Source organism: Pongo pygmaeus, chromosome 3 (assembly GCF_028885625.2).
Source record: "Pongo pygmaeus isolate AG05252 chromosome 3, NHGRI_mPonPyg2-v2.0_pri, whole genome shotgun sequence".
NCBI lineage: Eukaryota > Metazoa > Chordata > Mammalia > Primates > Hominidae > Pongo > Pongo pygmaeus.
Window position 1 is genome coordinate 66,460,716 of NC_072376.2, and position 24,515 is coordinate 66,485,230.

The window sequence follows — 24,515 nt, forward strand, 5'->3', positions numbered from 1 at the left end:
GGTTCATGTGTCAGAAGAGGAAATACTTTTTTTTTTTTTTTTGAGACGGAGTTTCGCTCTTGTTGCCCAGGCTGAACTGGATTGGCGTGATCTCAGCTCACCACAACCTCTGCCTCCCAGGTTCAAGCGATTCTCCTGCCTTAGCCTCCCGAGTAGCTGGGATTACAGATATGCACCACCACGCCTGGCTAATTTTGCATTTTTAGTTGAGATAGGGTTTCTCAATGTTGGTCAGGCTGGTCTCGAACCCCCGACCTGAGGTGATCTGTCCACCTCAGCCTCCCAAAGTGTTGGGATTACAGGCATGAGTCATTGCGTCTGGCGAGGAAATACTTTTAAGTGGCCAATTTCTCCAAACTGATCCATAGATTTAGTGCAATCCAAACTAAATTCCCAGCAGGACTTTTTTTTTTTTTTTGTAGAAATTGACAGACTGATCCTAAAATTCATATGGAATAAGGACAACCTACAAAAGCAAAACAACTCTGAAAAGGGAATACAAAGTTGGAGAACCAACACTACCTAATTTCAAGACATAATTATAAAGCTACAATACTCAAAGTAGTGTGGTACTCGCATCAAGATAGACAAACACATAAACAGAAGAAACAGAGCCAAAAAATAGACCCCTTTATGAACTGATTTCCACCAAAGGTAGAAAGGCAATTCAGTAAAGAAAGAACAGTCTTTTAAAGAGATGTAATTGGTAAAATTAAATACCTATATATTTTTAAAAATCCTTCAATCTGTACATTAAACCGTATATTAATAGAAAGCTTAACTCAAAATGTAAAACCTAAACCTATAAAACTCTAGAAGAAAACACAGGAGAAAAGTCCTTGTGACCTGGGCTTAGGAAGAATTACTAGGTATAACGTTAGCAGCACAATCCCTAAAAGAACACCAGACAAATTGGACTCCATAAAAGTTAAAAATCTCTGTTTTTGAAAACTATTGGAGGATTTAAAGACAAACTACTGCCTGGGAGAAATCTTTGCAAAGCAGATACTTTTATCCAGAATATATAAAGAATTCTCAAAACTCAACAATAAACAATTCAAGAAACATTGAGCAAAAATTTAGAACAGACACCTCACCAAAAAAGATATGTAAATGAAAAATTAGCATTTTTCAGATGCTCAGCATCACTAACCATTAGGAAAAATGCAGATTAAAACCATAATGATAACATTACATACTTATTAGAAGGACTGAAATTAAAGACTATGTTAGTCTGTTCTTGCATTGCTATAAGGAAATACCTGAGACTGGATAATTTATAATGAATAGGCTTAATTGGCTCATGGTTCTGCAGGCTGTACAAGAAGCATAGCACTGGCATCTGCTCAGCTTCTGGCGAGGACTCAGAGAGCTTATAATCATGGTGGAAGATGAAAAGGAGCAGGCATCTCATATGGCAGGGCAGGAGCAAGGGGGTTGGGAGAGGTGCCACACACTTTTAAAAAACCAGATCTTGAGAGAACTCAGCACCAAGCGGTGAAGTATCTGCCCCCATGATCCAATCACCTTCCACCAGGCCCCACCTCCAACACTGGGGATTATATTTCAACATGAGATTTAGAGGGGACACATACCCAAACTCTTTAAAAGACTATACTAAATGTTGACAAGGATGTAGCAGAACAGAATCTATCCTACAGTACCGTGAGATCATAAAATAATAGTACTTCCACTTTTGGCAGTTTCTCAGTTCCTTAAATGCATTTCTATGGATTGACTATAATTGTGGGTTTGTATTATTCATGCAGGTTATGCTGTATGTATTTTGGCACTCTATAATTAGGTATATAAATTTTCAGGATTTTTGTGATTTACCTCTTTATCATTATAAAATTGACCTGAATTTTTCCCTGAAATTTACTTTGTCTAATATTCATAGTCATTCCATTTCTTTTGATTGATGTTAGCATGGTATATCTTTTTCCATCCTTTTACTTTTTTAGCTTATTTGTTCCTTTTATTTAAAGTTTGTTCTTATAGGCAGTGGTGGGTCTTGCTTTTTTATTCAATCTGACAATCTCTGCCTTTTAATTAGGGATTTTGATCCATTTACATTTCTTGTGATCATCATTATGGCTAAGTTCTTCATCTTTCATTTTGCTGTTTGTGTTTTTAATCAGATTTTAAATTTACATTTTTTTCTCATTTTTTTTTTTTTTTTGAGACAGAGTCTTACTCTGTCTCCCAGGCTGGAGTGCAGTGGTGCAGTCTCAGCTCACTGCAACTTCCGCCTGCTGGGTTCGGGTGATACTTTTGCCTCAGCCTCCTCAGTAGCTGGGACTATAGGTATATGCTGCCATGCCTGGCTAATTTTTGTATTTTTAGTAGAGACGGGGTTATGCCATGTTGGTCAGGCTGGTCTCGAACTCCTGGCCTCAAGTGATCCACTTGCCCTGTTCTCCCAAAGTGCTGGGATTACAGGCAGGAGCCACCACCACACTCGGCCTTATTTTTTGCCTTATTTTTTTATTTTTTTTATTTTTTATTTTTTTAGACAGAGTCTCACTCTGTCACCCAGGCTGGAGTAAAGTGGCTCGATTTTGGCTCACTGCAACCTCCGCCTCCTGGGTTCAAGTGATTCTCCTGCCTCAGCCACCTGAGTAGCTGGGATTACAGGCATGCACCACCATGCCTGGCTAATTTTTGTATTTTTTTTTTTTTAGTAGAGATGGGGTTTCATCATGTTGGTCAGGCTGGTCTCGAACTCCTGACCTCGTGATTCGCCCGCCTCAGCCTCCCAAAGTGCTGGGATTACAGGCGTGAGCCACCGTGCCCGGCCTGCCTTCTTATTTTTGAAAATAATAATTAGTAAGGTAAAATTCATGTAACATAGCCATTTAAAAGTGAGCAATTCAGTGATGTTTAGTATATTCACAGTATTGTGCAACTCCCACCTCTATCTAGTTTCAAAACATTTTCCTCACTCCACAACAGAATCACACCCTTACCCATCAAGCAATTTCTCCCCATTACTCCTTCCCTGTAGCCCCAGGCAACCACCAGTCTGTGTTCTATCTCTATGGATTTATTGATTCTAGATATTTCATATAAATGGATCATATGATATATGACCTTTTGCGTCTAGCTTCTTTCACTTAGCATAATTTTTTGCAAGTTTATCTACATTGTAGCATGTATCAGTACTTCATTTTTTATGGGTTAATAATATTCCATTATATGTATATCTCACAATTTATTTATTCATCAGTTGATGGGCATTTAGGCTGTTTCCACTAGCAGTTGTTGCTATTAACATGGATGTGCATGTGTTTGTTTGAGTACTTGTTTTCAGTTCTTTTGTGTATATACCTAGAAATATGGTAATTCTGTTTTTCACTTCTTGAGGATCCAGAATAGTGTCCTTGTGAAGTAAGACCCTCCTGGGTACTCTGAATTAGAACATTTTCTAGTCTGGCTGGTGGAAAGAGGCACTATGCTGGATTTTTATTTTTTATTTTTATTTCTTGTAGAGATAGTGTCTTACCATGTTGCCCAGGCTGGTCTCGAACTTCTAGGCTCAAGCAATCTTCCCACCTCAACCTCCCAAAGTGCTGAGATTATAGGCATGAGCCACCATGCCTTGCCTTACATAGGATCTTATCTGCCTCTGATACTTGCTCATTACTCACCTTGATATTCAGTAAGGACTATCTGCAGATCTCTGGAGTTCGTTCTCTGTTCAGCACTCTCCTCTGGTACTCACTCTGTGACTTCTAGCTGCCCTGGTCTTCCTATTCTTTCACTTCTATCTTTTTAACTTAAGGAGTCCCTAGGCTTTGCCTGGTTTCTCCTGCTTTCTGTGGCCTGGAAGCTTTAAGTCAGGGAGTTTGGGAAATTGTAGGACTTGTCCAAATTGTTTCGGATTTCTCAGGGATCACTGTCTTTCCTTTTCCATGTCCTGAAAACTATTTAAGATGTTTTTTCTTTTTTTGGTTGTTTCAAGTTAGAAGGTAAATCTGGTGTCCATTGCTACATCTTGGCTGAAAATGGAAGTCTAAACATCCTCTTTTTATAGAGGTGTTCTTGACATATATGTACCATGTTAGGTGCCAGGGATAGTATAAGTCTATACTAAGGCTGGGCGCGGTGGCTCATGCCTGTAATCACAGCACTTTGGGAGGCTGAGGTGGGTGTAAATATTTAGAACATAGTATTGGTGTGGTGGTTTTTAGAAAGATTTGCACCTATCTTCTTCTGTGACCTGAGTTTTTAATATGAGATACTGTATTTTTCAATTCTAGGGTGTCCATTTGCTGTTTTTTAAAATAGATTCCAGTTCTTTTTTGAAATTCTTCATTTTTTCATCCAGCTTTCTACTTTCTTTTCTTGAACACATTAATCATAGTTTTAGAGTAAGTTGATTATTCAAGGCCGATAGCCTTGTTAGTGGCTAAGAAAACTTGCATGTCATACATGTGTTATTTGTCTCAGGATAATATCTGTAAAAAAGTTCGATTTACAAAAATTTTTCTTTATAAAGTCATGAATGGCCTTGAAATTAACAACAAATGTATGTAAAATATAATTGAAATGAAACCATTAAGATTTTAAAGTGAAGGGAAGATGGGTGGATTCAGTGAAGTGACTGCATTAGTCAAGAAGAGAAAGGCTTAAAAGTAGACAAGAAAGAGAAGTAAACAGATTAAAATGATACTTAAAAGACAAAAACTGTCAGAATTTGGCGTACTAGGAAATAAGAAAGGTGAAGGGCAGAGGAGAAGGTGTATAAAGATTTATTATCTCTATTTTCCAGCTTTGTTTAGTAGATGTATACTAGGGCCATTCCTTTATTCATCTCAGAATAATATCTGTAAAATATCCATCACATATCTGTAAAAAAGAAAAGTTCTTGACAAAAATTCTTTTTTTTTTGAGACAGAGTCTCATTCTATCACCCAGGCTGGAGTGCAGTGGTACACTCTTGGCTCACTGCAACCTTCACCTCCCGGGTTCAAGCAATTTTCCTACCTCAGTCTCCCAAGTAGCTGGGGCTATAGGTGCACACCACCATGCCTGGCTAATTTTTGTATTTTTAGTAGTGTTGGGGTTTCACCATGTTGGCCAGGCTGGTCTCAAATTCCTGACCTCAAGTGATCCATCCACCTCCCCCTCCCAAAGTGTTGTGATTACAGGTGTGAGCCAAGGTGCCCAGCCTACAAAAATTGTTTTTTTGTGATAGTATTATAATAGTTCTGTAGCATGATGAAAAGAACAGGAAATTGAAGGCCATTTAATCCTGGTTTCAGATCCGAGCTCCATCATTTCCTAGTATAAATTTACATTTCTTCACCTCTGTAAGCTTTAGTTTTCATATGTAAAAAGAAAGTAGTCCAAGCCGCCATATAGGCTTGTTGTGCAGATTAAGTAAGGTAATAAAAGCAAGACACTTAACATGGGGTCAGACCCAAAGTGAGGATCCACAAATGCTGGTTCCTTGTCTCTTCTTGTTTCTCCAGTTGTCTGTTATCATCCGTCAGCAGGTGATTTTCTTTTACCCCTTTCTTCTTGTTTTTTAAAACAATTCCTTTTTTTTTTTTTTTTTTTTTTTGAGACGGTCTTACTCTGTTACCCAGGGTGGAGTGCAGTGACACGTTCACTGCAGCCTTGACCTCCCAGGCTCAAGTGATCCTCCCACCTCAGCTTCCCAAGTAGCTGGGACCACATGTGTGCACCATCACACCTGGCTGATTTTCGTAATTTTTGTAGAGATGGGTTTTCACCATGTTGCTCAGGCTGGTCTTGAACTTCTAGGCTCAAGTGATCCGCCCTTCTCGGTATCCCGAAGTGCTGGGATCACAGGCATGAGCTGTTGCGCCCTGCCTTTACCCCTTTTCTACCTGTTGGTCCTAAGTGTCTCATGCGTCCGTGCGAAGAAACCACCAAACAGGCTTTGTGTGAGCAACAAGGCTGTTTATTTCACCTGGGTGCAGGCGGGCTGAGTCCGAAAAGAGAGTCAGCAAAGGGTGGTGAGATTATCATTAGTTCTTACAGATTTTGGGATAGGCGGTGGAGTTAGGAGCAATGTTTTGTGGGCGGGGGTGGATCTCACAAAGTACATTCTCAAGGGTGGGGAGAATTACAAAGAACCTTCTTAAGGGTGGGGGAGATAACAAAATACATTGATCAGTTAAGGTGGGGCAGAAACATCACAGTGGTGGAGTGTCATCAGTTAAGGCTATTTTCACTTCTTTTGTGGATCTTCAGTTGCTTCAGGCCATCTGGATGTATATGTGCAGGTCACAGGGGATATGATGGCTTAGCTTGGGCTCAGAGGCCTGACATTCCTGTCTTCTTATATTAATAAGAAAAATAACATAAAATAGTGTTGAAGTGTTGGGGCAGCAAAAATTTTGGGGGGCGGGTGGTATGGAGACATAATGGACGATATTTCTCAGGGCTGCTTTGAGCGGGATTAGGGGCGGCGTGGGAACCTAGAGTGGGAGAGATTAAGTTGAAGGAAGATTTTGTAGTAAGGGGTGATATTGTGGGGTTGTTAGAAGAAACATTTGTCATATAGAATGATTGGTGATGGCCTGGATACAGTTTTGTATGAATTGAGAAACTAAAGAGAAGATAGAAGGTCTGAATAAAAGAAGGAGAAAAACAGGTATTAAAGGACTAAGAATTGGGAGGACCCAGGACGTCCAATTAGAGAGTGCCTAAGGGGGTTCAGCATAGTTACTTGCTTGGTTGGTGAGTTTTTGGGCTCTATCCTTGAGTTTTATTATGTTGTCATATACCAGGCCAGATTGATTTAGAGAAAAATTTTACACTCTTTATTTAAAAATATACGGAGTCCCCTGTTTTTAGCAGTGAGTAAGTCAGGGCCTTGGTGATTTTGGAGGAAAAAGAAATGCAAAGCCAGCAATTATTTGTTAAAGAAGGATTAGAAATGGCTAGGAGACAGTGAGTGAGATTGATAGTGTGATGGAGATAGCTGGGGAGAGGAGAGGTAGTGGGTGGCATAAGAACGAGAACAAGAATAAGAGTGAGTATAAAAGTAAAGAATAGGACTTCATCAGGGTGAAAGTATTGGAGTGTGTCCTGTCAGCAAAGATCATCTATCCACTCCAAGAGGGAGGCAAGAGTGGCAGATTGGGGATAGATTTTCATGATGGAAAGGAAATGAGAGGTTTTAAGAGACGGGCTAGCGGCTTGTAACCTACATGGAAGAGGTTATGAAATGACGACAGAATAGAATGGGCCTGTAAGGCTGGAAGGAGATATTTTCCTTGGTCCAAGAACCATTTGCCTTGTGTGGGAAGAGATTGATAGGTGGAAGTTTCAGTGGCAGAGTAGGTGGGAGTGACCGACAAGAAGGAGAAAAACTGGCCATGAGGGACAGAAGTTGGAACACTAGCTGCTTTTTTAGCTACCTTATCAGCGTTGCCCTGAATGATGAGATCTGACACCTTTTGATGGCCCTTGCAATGAATGACTCCAGCTTCCTTTGGAAGTAAAGCGGCCTTGAGAAGAGTTTTTATTAAAGAGGAATTAATGATGGAGGACCCTTGCATAGTGAGGAAACCTCTTTCAGCCCATATAACAGCATGGTGGTGCAGGATATGGGAGGCATATTTAGAGTCAGTATAAATATTGATGCGTAGTCCTTTTGCAAGAGTGAGGGCTCAAGTTAAGGCAGTGAGTTCGGCTTGCTGAGAGGTAGTGGAGAGGGGCAGAGCGGTAGCCTCAATGATAGATGTGGAAGATACTATAGCATAGCCTGCCTTTGTTGGTGAGTGGCGATTAGGCCTGGTGGAACTGCCATCAATAAACCAAGTGTGATCAGGATGAGGAAGAAGAAAGAAGGAAATATGGGGAAATGGAGTGAATGTCAAGTGGATCAGAGAGATACAGTCATGGGGGTCAGATGTGGTATCCAGAATAATGTGGGAGGCTGGATTGAAGTCCAGGCTAGAAACAGTGGTAATTGTGGGAGACTCAAAGAGTGAGTATAGCTGAAGGAGCCAGGGAGCAGAAAGTATATGCATCAGGTGGGAGAAAGAAAATAGATTTTGGAAGTTATGAGAACTGTAGAGAGTGAGTTGAGCGTAGTTTGTGATTTTTAGAGTCTCTAAAAGTATTAGGGCGGCGGCAGCCTCTGCACAGAGACATGATGGCCAGCCTAAAATAGTAAGGTCAAGTTGTTTGGACAGAAAGGCTACAGGGCACGGTCCTGGCTCTTGTGTAAGAATTTTGACCGCAGAGCCCAGTACTTTGGCTGTGTGTAATGAAAAGGGTTGGGATGAGTTAGGGAGAGCTAGCATGGGGGCAGCTTCTAGGGCTGTTTTTAAGGAACGGAAAGAGGAGTGGCGAAAGGAATTGGGATCTGTGGGGTCAGCTAGGTTTGCTAGGACAGAATAATGGGTTGTGGAGGGAGGTATTGAGGACAGAGTATATGGGTTTGGCACCACAGGGTGGCTAGACAAGACAATTTGGTTGCTAAGGCACAGATCCTGAACTAACCTAGAAGACTTGTCAGGTTTTTGGACAGGTAAAATGGAGGAATTGTAAGGAGAGTTTATAGGCTTTAAAAGGCCATGCTGTAACAGGTGAGTGATAACAGGCTTTAATCCTTTTAAAGCGTGCTGTGGGATGGGATATTGGCATTGAGCGGGGTAAGGGTGATTAGGTTTTAATGGGATGGTAAAGGGCGTGTGATCAGTTGCCAGGGAGGGAGTAGAGGTGTCCCGTACCTGTGGGTTAAGGTGGAGGGATACAAGAGGAAGACGTGAAGGAGGCTTTGGGTTGGGAAGAAGGGTGGCAATGAGGTGTGGCTTTAGCTTAGGAATAGTCAGGGAAGCAGATAATTTAGTTAAAATGTCTTGATCTAATAAGGGAGCTGGGCAGGTGGGGATAACTAAAAAGGAGTGCATAAAAGAATGTTGTCCAAGCTGGCATCAGAGTTGGGGAGTTTTAAGAGGTTTAGAAGCCTGGCCATCAATACCCACAACAGTTATGGGAGCAAGGGAAACAGGTTGTTGAAAATAAGGTAATGTGGAGTGGGTAGCCTCCATATTAATTTAGAGGAGACGGACTTACCCTCCACTGTAAGAGTTACCAAGAGCATCTGTGATGGTCTGGGAAGCTTCTGAGGCGATCGGGCAGCATCAGTCTTCAGCCACTAAGCCGAGAAGATCTGGGAAGGAGTCGGTCAGAGAGCCTTGGGCCAGAGTTCCAGGGGCTCTGGGAGTGGCTGCCGGGCGAGTGGGACAGTCTGATATCCAGTGGGGTCCTGTACAAATGGGACACGGCTTAGGAGGAATCCCCGGCTGCGGGCATTCTTTGGTCCAGTGGCCAGATTTCTGGCACTTGAAGCAAGCTCCTGGGGAAGAGGTTCTGGAGGAACCCCTGGCAGCTGCAGTTCGGGCGTTTGGAGTTCTTGTGTGCTGGCGACGTAGCTGGGGTTTGTCTCACAGCGGAGGCAAGGAACTGGAACTCAGAAATACATTGTTACTTGGCTGCCTCTACTCTATTATTGTACACCTTGAAGGCGAGGTTAATTAAGCCCTGTTGTGGGGGTTGAGGGCCAGAATCTAATTTCTGGAGCTTTTTTTAATGTTGGGAATGGGTTGGTTAATAAAATGTATATTGAGAATAAGACAGCCTTCTGGCCCCTGTGGGTCTAGGGCAGTAAAACGTCTAAGGGTTGTTGCCAAATGGGCCATGGACTGGGCTGCATTTTTATATTTGATGAAAAAGAGCCTAAACGCTAACTGATTTGGGAGAGGTCGGATAAAGAAAAAGGAGCATTAACTGTGACTATGCCTTCAGCTCCAGTCACCTTTTTAAGAGGAAATTGTTGGGCAGGTGGGGGAGGGCTAGTCACGGAATGAAACTGTAAGCCGGAATGGGTGTGAGGGGAGGTGATAAAAGTATTATAGGGTCGGGGAGCAGAGGCTGAGGAAGAATTGGGACCTGGCTCAGCCTGTTGAGGAGCAGCCTGGGAAGGAGAGGTCAGATGGGTCTGTAGAAAAGGAGAATTCAAAGGACTCAGAGCTTGGTGTGGAGACTGAAGGAACAGACAGGAGAGAAAGAAGAAAGATTTGGGATGAGTTGCAATGGGAGCAGAGACTAGGGAGGGACCAATGTGTAAAAGAATGCCTGGACGTCAGGCACCTCAGACCATTTGCCCATTTTTCGACAAAAATTATCTAGATCTTGTAAAATGGAGAAATCAAAAGTGCCATTTTCTGGCTATTTAGAACCATTATCGAGTTTGTATTGGGGTCGAGTGGTATTGCAGAAGAAAATAAGGCATTTAGGTTTTAGGTCAGGTGTGAGTTGAAGAGATTTTAAGTTCTTGAGAACACAGGCTAAGGGAGAAGAAGGGGGAATGGAGGGCGGAAGGTTGCCCATAGTGAAGAAGGTAAGTTTAAAGAGAAAGGTAGAGACTCGGAGAAGGGGGGTGGGGAGGAGCCCTGGGCTGCAATGTGGGTGAGCAGCCAAAGCAGGCATCCCCGCAATTGACTTGCCACCATGGGAATGTGGGTGAATGACCAAGGCAGGCGTTCCTGCGGTGATCAGACACCAATGAAATGTGGGTGAATAATCAGGCAGGCATCTCTGCAATGATTAAACACCACAGGAAGGCTGTCTTCCCGAGTCCGTGACTGGCGCCGGAGTTTTGGGTCCACGGATAAAATGTGTCTCCTTTGTCTCTACTAGAGAGGAAAAAGAACTGGAATTGGAAGGACAGGGAGATTGAAGGGTAGTGAGAGAGGCTAGAGAAGAGAGTGAAAAGACCGCTTACCCGATTTGAAATTGGTGAGATGTTCCCTGGGCTGGTTGGTCTGAGGACCCGAGGTTGTAGGTGGATCTCCTCACGGAGTGAGGCGAGGACAGGGAACTGGTCTCCCGAAGGAGTCCCTCTGACCCGAGTCGTTGGCACCAAATGTCTCACACGTCAGTGTGAAGAGACCACCAAACAAACTGTGTGTGAGCAAGAAGGCTGTTTATTTCACCTGGGTGTAGGCGGGCTGAGTCCAAAAAGAGAGTCAGCAAAAGGTGGTGGGATTATCATTAGTTCTTACAGGTTTTGGGATAGGCGGTGGAGTTAGGAGTAGTGTTTTGTGGGTAGGGGGTGGATCTAACAAAGTACATTCTCAAGGGTGGGGAGAATTACGAAGAACCTTCTTAAGGGTGGGGGACATTACAAAGCACATTGATCAGTTAAGGTGGGGCAGAAACAAATCACAGTGGTGGAGTGTCATCAATTAAGGTTATTTTCACTTCTTTTGTGGATCTTCAGTTGCTTCAGGCCATCTGGATGTATATGTGCAGGTCACAGGGGATATGATGGCTTAGCTTGGGCTCAGAGGCCTGACAGTAAGCACTGATTCTTTCTTTTGTAATTACATATGTTTTTAAAAATTCCTGATAGCCGTACTTTTTATTTTATTTGCTTAGGGAAATTCCTTTGTCTTATGAACAGTTTTTCTAATATTCTGTGGTCAGTTGAAACTTTATTTTTATCTCTTAATTTTTTGGATAATTTTTTTTTAAATAATAATAGTGACATATTTGCTGCCCAAATTCAAGGAGACCCTTCCTGCACCCTGCCCCAACCCAAGCGCATTTTTATTTGACTAGATTATTGAAACCAAAAAAACCCTTTGAGACCAAGTGGGATGATTGCTTAGTGGAAATAGGTCAGGCAGAAGGTGGGTCAGATGGGGACCTCAAAACTTAATTTTAGTTTTTTAAAATGTTAGTATTTTCTGAAATGTTACTCAGAGTTAGTAGATAACCCCCTTTAAATTGTGCATGTTTGTATACATGTTTCTTTTTTTCTGGAGAGAGAGAATCCCTATCTTTCATAATTCATAGCCGGTATAACCTAAACAAGTTAATATTCTCTCACTAGCCTAGATAGTAAACTTGATGAAATTCTGTTGAAGATTAGCACCTATTAAGACACTGCTCAGTACTAAGAGGATATTTTTGATTCACAAAATTTTAGCAATTTTTTTTAGCTTATTTCTATCTAAAAATATTACTTTTAACAAATAGTACATGATACTTCAGTGGGTGTTTTAATATATCTAGGTTATTTAAAACTTAATGTTCATATTAAAATTTTAAAAGGTGCTTTAATGTACAGGAAAGGAATTTGTTTAAAAATCCTTTTGAGAAATCATATTCTAGTTTCTTTTTTTGGTGAATCTAGGTTTTTCACGTAGCATAATACTGTGATATAATTATTTAATTTTCTGCACATCACTGGAATATAAAATTTCATATTAATCCAGAATGAACAGAAGTGAAAAATATAATTTCCTCTTAAGTTCTCTTATGTTAAAATAATTCATTTTAAATTATATATGGTTTCTCCCTAATAATTTACAGCTGAAAACATTGTTTTACTTAACAAATTTAATTTACACAGATGTCTAAAGATGAATAGCATTCTTATTTGAAAAATATAAGTTAAAAACAAGATTATGAATATATTCAAAACATTATTTTGGTTAAAGGTTAATTAATGCATTATAGATTTAGGAGTTTAAAATTTAGTTTTCTATTGCAGTAATTGAGTTTGTCTAGGTGTATGTGTGCTTTGCTGTTATAAGCTTACTTTAAATGCTTCTTTGGAACGTATGTCTTATTTGGGTATGTCTTATCTAATATTGCCGATTAATCATTACCTTATTAGCCATTTTATGAATTACTGAGGCCCTTTTAGTTCTCTTTCCGTTTTCATGTTTTTCCTTATTTTCACAATTCTACCAAAAATCTGAAAGGAACCAAAGGCAGTATAAATAGAAGCCAAAATTTCTATTCTTATGTTACTACTACTTGTTGCTCAAGTTAAGTCTGTTTAATACCTATTCAGTAATTGAAATCATATTTTTTTAATCTATTAATTTTTACTTTCACAAAGCTGAATGGCTGTATTAAAAGTAGCCAGTATAACCAATTCACCAATGAGAAAAATATAACCACTAAGCTGTGGAAATGAAGAAATGTGTTTTTTTTTTTTTTTTTTTTTTTTATCAAAAGAAGAAGGGTTATTTAAAGTGATCTGAGGGAGATGGGTGGGATCCAGATGCTTGGAGCTGTCTACTTCCAGACCAGGTTAGTAACATGACGCCATTCACACAAAAAAGTTGTTTTGCCTGCATATTGTGAGTCTTTTAATTAAAGATAAGAATAAGTGATAAAGTTACATTTCTTGTTGATCATCTTTTGCAGAAAGACTGAGAATTCCATTGGTAAAGAACCGCTAACCTGTCCCCTCACCCCCAGGGTGTGACCAGTGAAAAGGATTAAGGCCCACTGTAGGGAAGCTTGCACTAAAGCCTGCACTGCCCTTTCCCCTGTTCTTTCAGCTAAATAGATTTTTAGTTCCCATGACTATCAATCTGGTGCTTTTCACAAGCACTAAATTCTCTTAAGAAAATTAAAGATGACTTATTTTTTTAGAAACTGGCCTGGAGTACTGAAAGATGGTGTTTTTTGGTACTTTGTTTCATGTTGACAGATCCCATACATATTATTTTTTTCTGATGCATATTAATTTGCTTCAGCTTGTTTTGAATTTGGAGTTGAAATAAACATTTAAAAACCAAGGACAGGTTGTTATATGATTAGATTTGCTTGTCCACAGTTAGCAAGTGTAGAGTTCAACACTGTTGAATCTTACATTTCATTAGAAATAGCTACCTGACAGCCTGTGGACATAAACTCTTTAACTTTTATCTAGATGACTACAGTTATAAAGTGCTTTCTTTTAAAAGCTTTTAAGTAGCTTTTATAAATGCCGAAGTGTCATTTTTTTAGTATCTGCCAAATTGGTATTGTATTTAATCTTGAAAATATATTTTGATTTTCTTAACTAACAATAATTGCATAGTATTAAACATTTTCAGTAGCTCAACCTTTTTTTTTCTATTTAATTTGAGCTCTTGTTGTTACTAACAAATAATTTGTGGCACAGTTTCTTTTCTTTTTTTTTAAAATGACTGCTAGAATCTATATACTTGTCACCTTAGTGTGCTAGAAATGTTCCACTCAAATCAAGGGTTCCTTTCTGGTTTTGTATGTTCTCACCTGCTCCTCACTGTAAATCATTGAGATGTCAAGTGCAATGATTAATTAAGCTGCACGTGCAAGTGCTTTTTTTTTCACCTGTCAAGCAGGAAAGAAGTCTTATAGCAAGATTAGATGGTGCTAATTCACAGCTTTTACTTCAGACTGTGAAGTGTGTAGAAATATTTTATATTTATATGCTTATTCAGAATGTGGCATATCAGGGCTTGTTTGTTTTAGAATTCTTAAATATTGTAAGATAAAATTATTATACCAAGCCCTATCATTAAACTCCTAATTATAAACAAAGAAGAAATTCAGAATTCCTACTAAAATATTTTGGAATTTAAGATTTATACTTTGTAATTATCTTTGATTCAAATACTAGTAGTTGATTTAAGTTAAAGTAAATATTTTTAAGTTTTAAAATTGTGTGTATATATGTGTCTATATATCATAATGAGATCTATTCTTATTATAACATGAGTTTAAATTTCTGATGAAATGATGGTGGTAACTACATTTTTTTCTTTAAGTAATAAGTATTTGCAGAATGTAGTATTAAGCTTTTGGGTACTATTTTATACATTAATATAAAACAATGGACTTGGAAAACTTGTTCTGCTCTAGTTCTTTCATCATCCACCCACCCCCAAAATCATCAGTAAAAGTAAAACCTCAAATTGTAATCTTAATCTATTATTAAAAGGCCCTAGAAAGAAAGATTACAAGGTAGATTCAGGTTTTGAATCGGTTTTGCCATTGGTTTAGCAGCGGGTGGGCAGGCAGATGCCTGCTCAGAGTAGAACCTATTGCCATTTTTCACCATTGATAGAGTAGCCTTTCAGAGTCAATGAGCTCTGTCAATGTGAGCTTGTCAAGGCTACAACTTCATAGACCTGAGAGGCGGTTTGAGAGGTCAGCCCTTTTCAGGTTCGCTGTGATGCAAATGAACTTTAATGCTTAAACAACTATTGGAATTTTTATGTCTGCTCCTTGTTCTTTTTTCTTCACAAAGTCATTGACGAGACATTCAGTGCTTTTTAAATTGGAAGTTGCATTGTGCTAAAGACCTAGTACAGATTTACGGAGGGCTGAAAGCAGTTAGATCATGTTCTTTTCATGGTGCGATTAGAATCAAATCGATTTCCCTACAGCCTTCAGCATTCAGATGGCAATTTTAACAAAGCTTGGGGGCTAGACAAGGGACAAAACGACCGAACTGAATGTTAATTACACTCTGCAGCCTTATTTTCTTTTGATTTGGGGCTGACTGGCAACTAAATTAACAAAAAGTGTGACCATAACTGCTGCCCTATTTTCATTTAAAAGGAGAGCAGCCTCTAAAAGGCTATCTTTACAAAGAAACAAGTGAGGTCTGCTGATCATTGTTAACAAGGGCACATTTTTTTTCTTTAAAATTCTTGCCAAAAAGACTCTTCAAAAAAAGTAATGTAATAAATTAGTCATTGGCATGTTATTACCGAGAGAAGTAGTTGATTTTCTGATTTTTATGACATAAGCTTGGAAAATGTAAGGCAGTAGTTGTAATTCATTGGTAGTTATGAATTATAATTGGCATCTATGTGACTTTGGTGTGTTTTTAGCATGTTTAATATGCTAAAAGGTAATGTAACTATTTAAAGTAGATACTTTAAATACATATTAAAATTTTATTATGTAACATTAAACTTTTCAAACCCAGCTTGATCCTAACAGTTTTTCACCTAGCTAATCCTTGCTTGACACGCAAATTTTCATATTTGATTACTAGTACTTCTTTATACCACATTAATAGTGGTAAGATGTTTTTTTCTTTCCCTTGCAAGAAAAGTGCAGCTGAACCAAGTTGCAAGTTGATCCTGGTGGCAACACTGTCATTTTTGCACCTGCAGCTGTGTCAGTCTCATCCTAACACCTGGCACCATGAATTATCCTCTTTTATTCATATTCTCAAGCAAGAAACATTTCATGCAGCATAGCATATCTTGCAACAATCAACTGAAGTAAATTCTCAGTTGATTCCTGAAGCAGTAGTATTGAATTAAGAGTTTGATTTTACTATCAGATGATACTTTTATGTTGGTTTAAATAAAATTTTGGCTCTGTTCAAAAAAATCTATTGGTAGAATAATAAATAAGCTGGCTTTTAATTATGGGCATTATTTTAAGCATGATGTGAAAATTAGTTTGATTTTATAACTCATTGATTTTTTTAATATTCCAATTTTTTGTTTTGGAACTTACTGAAAGGCCATTTGCATTTTGTTAACTTTTGTGTTAAAATATGTATTAAGGAACTCGCGTTACTATTTAAGTATTGGAAACATTTTTGAAAGAAGTGGGGATTTAATTTTATTTGGCAGATGACATTAGCTTTTTAAAACTTGATAGTTTTAAATCAGAGGCTAGTAAAAAAAGATTCGTATGATAAAAATAAAGCCATATCTTTTTTAAGAAAGAGTACTCTTTGTGTTCAGGTTACCATTTAGTGCTTAGAACATCGATAGTGATGCACACCACACTATACTCAGTCACTGTCTTATACCTCTCCCCTTTTCACAGAAAAAGCAGCTGCAAAACAAAGTTTTCTAAAACCAGTCAAGAGTAAACTTTTTTCTCATTTGTCTTCCAGACACGAAGATCGATTGAGAAGTTATTAGAATGGGAAAACAATAGGTTATACCACAAGGTGAGTACCACAGGGAGCAGCTTCATACTGTTGGGGTCTGAATTGCACAGTATGGAAACAGATGCTTTTGTTGAACTAAAAATATGAAAGGTGGACAAATGGGTTAGTCTCTGTGCTGCAATAAAATAGAGCTCATTTTTCTTCTTTTACTCTCCTACTTGTCTAGCTGTGCTTGCATTGGAGACTGAGCAAAAGGAAATGTGAAACGAATAACATGATGGAATATGTAAGTTAAAGGGCTGTTTTGTGAGTTTCTCTATTAAATGATCATTTATTTTGCTTCTGATCTTATTCTTTCCATGATTATTAATCAGCAAAGGTGTCAGGAGCTTAATCTCCTGAGTGCAAGGATTTTCTACGGTTCACAGATGCATGGTTTCATGTGTAAGACTGATTTATAAAGTTATGAATGACTTGAAAACAAGGCTTCACTGTGTTCTGAAAAATAATAAATTAATTGCCAAGATAAAATAGCCTGAACATGTGTTGATGGAGTGTGAAATTTTAGATGCTGTATAAAGAATAACCACAACTTTGGTTACGCAGCAAGTCAGATATGGCTTTTTTATATAATGCTAATCAAGTTTCCAAGTATGGAAGAAAACCTTTCAGCCAAGCCATTGGAGCTTAAGAAACCTTTACCCTTTATAGATTTTAACTGCCCGTACCTCAGTGCCCTTTAAAGAATCTCTTTTAAAGTGTTATTAGAATACTGCTTTGTAAAAATTAAAAGTAAGCAGGAGATGAGATGTTGATCATCTTGTGTTTACTTGTTAAAAGATATCTGATTTGGCATATATATACAATGAATTTTAGAACTTACTTAGCATGGGATTTAATTTACTGACTCCATGATTTACTTGAACAGTTTTTCTCCTTTTGAAAATTTCAGAATACTCTAGAAAATTAAGAATTTTAATTCTCTTTTGAGCTTGGATATTTTATTTTAAATATGGCCAGGTTATTACTTTAAAAGAAAAAGATCTAAGGAAAAGTTAATTGTTGGAAATAAAACTCAGAGCCTTTGTGAAGTACCTGTTAACAACATTTCTGAGGAATTTTGTCTATTCTTTAAAACAATATAGCCATCATAGATGTGTGTGTGTGTGTATGTGTAAAATATTGATTAAAACAGTGTTTAGTTGTAAATTATCATAAAATCATTTATCTCTGTTAGCATTTTCCTGTTCTTTCATTATCACACAGTCAAATCCTATTTCTAGCCTTGAACATAAAAAATATTTTTAAAATGTCTTAGACTAGCTTTATTCAATGAACCAAATAATGTAGATTTTATCTTTACTATATCAAACATGTTAATTTATGATGGTGAGAAAGACACTTGGTACTTCTTTATAATCATAACACATTTGAGTAACTCGTTTTGAGGTGAGGATACTAGCTAGTCTTGTATTTTCATCTTAGATAGTAAGAGCGTTTATGTATGTATTTTGGGGAGAGGGATGGATAGGAGATGTAAAGAATTTAGTGAAAAAAATATTTACTACATTTATAACACAAACACTAAGCTTAAAACTGAGGTATTAATTTTTTCGTGCATTTCTAAATTTACTTTGGAAAGGAAAACATAAAAGTTATCCCAATGCTGTGATTTCCAGATAGAACTATATGACTATAATTTATTCATAAAATAATTTAGTAACCTTCCAAAACATTCTCAACTATATGCTTTGTTTGTAAAATAAGTTTCCTTGAATTTTTAGATAATTAAGCACTTCTGCTAAAGCCATTATATTATTTTCACTCCATCATAGAAGATACCCAGAAGAGTAGTAAAGATAAAATAAATATTTCAATTGCTAGGAAAAAGCTGGGTGTAGTGGGCATGCCAGTGGTCTAGCTGGGGAGGCTGAGGCAGCAGGATCACTTGCGTCTAGGAGTACAAAGACAGTCTAGGTAACATAGCAATACCCACCTCTCTTTAAAAAAAAAAAAAAGCTGGGGAGAAAAAATGTGTTTTGCTAGATTTTCTTAGAGTATATATATATATTTGTGATAGTTGAAAGTGAGAATAATGTAGCTTAAAAATTTATAAAAATGAATTTTGAAAGTTAAACTAGCAAATAAAATTCATTTTATCTAATGAATTTGGGCCTTTTTAACCATGTGTCCCTCTTTTCCTCAACTTTTCTTAACTTACGGAAATTTAATTTTGTTAAAAGAAAATAATTATCCTTGATTATAATTTGAACATTGGAGATACTAAAAATATATATATATATATATGTATATATATATGTATATATACCACCTTGGTGCTAACTTTTCTTTGTTCAGATATGGTAGAGATGGATGATTTAGAATAAATGAGACAAGTGGCCAGTCTCTATGTGTGGCTTCTGAAGGAAAAATTTGTAGACTGTATTATTTAAAAACTAATAGTTCAAATGTAGGCAAAGATAGCCCTTATTTTATGTTATGTATTAATAGTATATATTATAAAGTGTGGAGATGCCCACACCTGGGGACTAAAATTATAAAGACTGATTGAGGACATACTTGAAATACAAAATTATTTATTTAATGTTGACTCCTAAGTAGTTTAAACATTTAATTGTCAAATTTTAAAGCTGCAAATAATCTTGTTATCTAGTTCAATGCCTTTATTTTATAGATAAGAAACCTGAGAAACAGGAAAATCTAGCTCAAATGAAGAAGCTTGTTGGGAGAAAGTGTTTTAACAGGGAGCTAGTGAATATTTTTTAGGCAAATCACAGGTCAGGAGAGTGGCAAATGTGACAGCTAAGGCTTAGTGCAGGATACCTAGAGTAGGACAGGAATATTTTTGAGCCAGGTATAGAAGTATATCTTCTTTATTGAGGCAGATCAAAAGCCAGGAGAACTGAAGACTGAAAATGAAGATTCCTGGCCCAGACAGCTAATTTGTAGAAGTATTGAAATCTGGAGGTCATATCAAGCAAGACACAGTTTCTGAAAAAGAATGATGAGTTCACTAGACTTAGAAACTTTTAAAATCAAATAATTTTTAAATCACCATCTATTTAATACAAATTTGGAGCAAAAGAGTTGATTGTAATTTAAGAAAATTCAAATTTGGAAAAATTAGCTCTGGTCACTTTGTGTAATTCTGTGTTACCATATTTTGTTTTCGTTGGTTTTCCTTTAGTTTCCTATTGAAAGGCCTTTTGGAACAAATTTTAGGCTTTAATTTTGCTAACCTAAGAAGAAATGGACTTTTTAAAAAATTAAGAGATAAAGGACCTTTTATCTAAAGATTACATATTCTGGTAGAGTAAAATAAGAGCAACTCTAGAACTTAGAGAAGACTCATGTAATTGGGTTGATTAAAAAGGAGAAAGTGTGAAGAAAAATGTTGGGTGAGCTGCAGTCACGTAGGGTGGTAGAAAGGGCGAGGCTTTGGAGAACACATGGACACAGGAAGGGGAACATCACACTCTGGGGACTGTTGTGGGGTGAGGGGAGGGAGGAGGGATAGCATTAGGAGATATACCTAATGCTAAATGGCAAGTTAATGGGTGCAGCACACCAGCATGGCACATGTATATGTATGTAACTAACCTGCACATTGTGCACATGTACCCTAAAACTTAAAGTATAATAATAATAATAATAATAATTAATAGATTAGATAGATGATCAATAGATAGATGATAGAAAAACTATATCTCTGTAATGGAGATAAAATAGAATCCTAAAAAATAAAAAAATAATAAAAATAAAAAGTCTTTTATTCAAACAGTGACTCCACATTCAATTGTGATACAACTTCTCTGGATCATCAGTTTCCTCATCTGTGAAATAAGGATTATAATACTTGCCTCATAGAAAAGTTGTTGGGTTTAAAGAGACCCAATGTAGTATGGAACACCTGGTATACAGTTAGTTCTATAATACTAGCCCCTTTTCTCATGAGTGCAGGGGAGCGTGCATGTATTCATGTTTGCTCCCCCAGTGTATCAGGAGCACTATCTATATCACCCTTCTCAGACTTCGGTGATTTTACTTGCTTATTTGTCTTCCTTTTCATACAGCCAAGGTATTTCGTGTATTTGGTAAAGGTCCAGAAATAAAAAGAAAAATTCTCAGTGATGGAACTCTGCATTATCAGATAAAGATCTGTTTTAGTAATGCAAAGTTGCAGTTTTAAAATGTGAATGGATTTTCAAAAAAATTGTGAAAGCATATAATTGAAGTTTTAAGAAAAAATTTTGTTTAAATCTTTTAAAACCTTTTTCTTCTCCTTTTACAGGTCATCCTCATAGAATTTTTACCAAAGACACCGATTTTTCGACCAGATTAGCATTTACTTTATTTATAGAGACTTTCCAAGTATGTTGTCTTTCCAATGGTGCCTTGCTTGGTGCTCTCCTGGTGGTGACATAACATTGGTTCTACAGAATCGTGTGGTGTTTTTTTTGTTTGTTTGTTTGTTTTTTTAAATAACCGCATGTTCTAAGTGTGCATTTTTGTCAATCTTTGCAACAGTTATTTCATACAGATGTTTAATACTTAAGTTATTGTGCTCTTTTCTGTTATGTATTCTGATTTTCAAGGATTACTTTTTTGTATTATCAAAAAAATACATTTGAACTTAGCATAAAAAGTGGCCAGCCTTTTTTATTTTGTCACCAAGGTACACACAGTCCTTTATTTATAAATTCCTTAACAGAGAAAAACACCTTTGTAAGGCTCAACTTACCTATTCCAGCAAGCACACTTCTTCTATCATTTTTTCTTTCTTTTAAAATTTGATATTGTCATTATTTTAAAATAGTAAGTTTTCTTTAATAGTCTTTTGGAACCTAACATACCCTTTCTCATACAATTCCTAATGCTCTGTTTATGGCAGATAATCTGTAACATTATGAAGACCTATCAAAAAGTTTTAAAAGTATTTCTGTCTTCAAAGGTAGTAAGACAGGATTAAATTTTTATTAGAATAGACAAATCAGTGAATGGTATGCATGTATCTAGTGGTTACTAGAACTCAGGATCACAAAATATAGTAGCATCACGATCTGTGTATATTTTTGATCAAGATGATAATAATGGCCTTACTTGGGTTTTTATTGTTTATCAAATCTTACATACAAAAGAGTGGAAGTATTCCTTTACAGAATTTCTAAGGAAAATATTTCTTCTAATCTGTCACAATTATAGAATGGATATATGTTTCAGAAAAGTTTTTGAAAGAAAGCAAAAGTTCTAGAACTAAAAGTAAGCTGGTATTTAATATCCCATTGATATTTAGAAAAGATTGTTAATAAATGGAGGATGCATTTAGTACTATTTTTATCCACTAGTTCACTTTCAGTACAGTTATGTATACTTGTTTTGATTGAGAGTGTGACATACATGTTAAATCAGATTAGCTTGTTTCTTTTAAATATATATATACACAAATACATATAATTTTTTCTCCTTTTTGTTGTGCATATCTCTATGCATTTTTAAACTTTTAGATTTGTGAATGACCTATGTGTAAATTTTTGTTTTTAGAAACCAGAAATTATACAAGTTTTAATGTGTGTCAAGAACTTGTTCCATACAACTGTGGTATCGAGCAATAATGTTAATAACTTTTGGAATTATATAAACTATGCTTAATAATTTGTATTGAGAATTGGTACCACTATACAATACTTTTTTCCTTGTATTAAATCTTTTAAATACCAGTTTCATTAATTTATATACCTGTATTTTTAAAAGTATTTCTTTGTACTTACCAAAGTACTGTAATCTTATATAAATTTGAATAGTCAAATGCCAGTATCTCATGTCCTATATCCTGTCTTGGATATTAGGAGCTATCTTAAAAACTAGGATTTAAAATTTTTGTTTGTTTGAGAATTATGTTTTCCTTGCCCCCCAAGTAACAACTTGAATTTGTAGAACACTTTGCCTGTGAAGAGTTCAAAGTACAAAGAATTCAAATACTTATTTTATTTAACTTGTGTCTAGGGTGTGTCCTACCACCTTAAAGTAGTGCAATTAAAAATAATGCCATCTAGAAACTTCAGTATTCCTCTGTGGTTTCAGTGTGAAAAATAATTGTATCTTCATACAACGCTAAATCTGCCTCAGGATTCAGAAAGATCAGAAAAATATAATGACTGTGTAAACTATGCAACACAGTGTTCCCTGTATAAAATTGTATAAATCCATAGAGCACCATATTGATAAGCTTTATAAGAAGAACTTATCTATTTACATAATTTATTCTCCTGTTACGAGTCTACTGTGGATAATAATTTTAAAATTACTATATTCCCTTAGGGATATTTTAACTGTAAGATAATTTTCATAGTTGATGATATTAAGTATCGAATCTTTAAAAGCTTTTCCGATTTTATTCAGCCATGTGCCATTTGCTTAAAGATTCCCTAGAAACATACACTTCCAATGTATATATAGAAAAGAACTGTGAATACTTAATATGTGGTATTATAAGCCAGTTATGCCTTGGGCATTTAGATTTTCATGCTTGGATTTTCATTAGTAGCCTGTAGTATAACTGTATCCTTTCTTGAACCATGAATTTAAGTGCCCACATTACTGGATAGTAGAGATGCCCATATTAAGTAAACATCAGTCTAAGGAAATATTTAAAGTGATGATTTTTCTTCAGCTTCTGTTTTCTGACTTAAAGTTTGTGGGACATAAACCGTAGAGCTTTTTAAACTGGCCAAGAAAAAATATTATTGGCAGAAAGTTTGGTATATGGATTCTACATAGGCTAAGGTAAATAACTTACGGTCTTTTTAAAATACATTACTGGCATTTTACAATCAGTCACCATTTCTGTATAGAAACATTCTTTTCTCAACAAATGTACATTGACAACCCTGTTATATTTTAATATATAACTCTGGCTATCTGGGTTAAAATGATACTCCAAAGCCTAATGACTGTAGTAAAACTGATGTGACACATTCAGCTTCTAAGGTAGATGTTGGCACTCCCTTACATGGAGATCACCTTACCTATCTAAAATGATCATCAGATGCTTTATTAAGACTCTTTAATGACTAGATTTCATTTATTTAAAATATAAACATGTAATTTTGCCCTAAAATCAACAAAATAAATTCAACAAAGCCTTGAATAATAGTAAACAATGATTTTCTTTTCTTATTAGAAAAACTAGTTTTGTAATTGAATAATTTTAAATCAGGAAGAATCCAGCTTTCCCCAAGGTTTTGTCTTTAGTGTTATTTTTTCAGTGTTAGAGAGCTTCTGGTTGTTTCTTTATATTAATAGACCCAGGCCAACCATAAAAATCTTTGACAATATTCTGTCTCTATCTTTGGATGTAAAAGGACATTAAATAGTAATACATACAGTTGGACCCACAGTTGCATGAGTTCAAACTACTAGTTTTGTATAACACTATGTACATAGTCAGACTGTTTAAACTTTTGTGGTATTTAGCCTCACAATTATAACCTTTAACTGCATGCTTGATGTTTCACTGTAAATATTTGCTTTGACTTGCTGTTAATCAGTAGTACTAAATCAAAACTATAGTGTCTTAAAGCTGTCTTGGACTGAACTCCAGCATCTAGTCTGGCACCCTCTTTCCTTTTATCCTTTTGGACACCATGGATTCTTTTGCCGTCCTCCTGATGTCCAGAGTGTTTACCTAGGCCTGAACATAGTTCAGAATTGCAATTTTATCTTTCTTCCTCAAAGCTCCCAGTAAGAACAGTAATTTTTTTTTTTTTTTTTTTTTTTTTTGAGACAGAGTCTCACTCTGTTGTCCAGGCTG

General features: G+C 36.6%; 1 protein-coding gene across 1 annotated transcript in view; it reads left to right on the forward strand.

Moving 5' to 3' along the window:
• CHIC2 (cysteine rich hydrophobic domain 2) overlaps positions 1-22,422 on the forward strand; it is a 52,765-nt gene extending 30,343 nt beyond the window's left edge. The window contains exons 4-6 of the mRNA XM_054486219.2: positions 16,688-16,744; positions 16,911-16,970; positions 20,997-22,422. Coding sequence (XP_054342194.1) covers positions 16,688-16,744; positions 16,911-16,970; positions 20,997-21,047 — 168 coding nt within the window. The 3' untranslated portion in view covers positions 21,048-22,422. The remainder of the gene's footprint in view (positions 1-16,687; positions 16,745-16,910; positions 16,971-20,996) is intronic.
• The last annotated feature ends 2,093 nt before the right edge of the window (positions 22,423-24,515 follow it).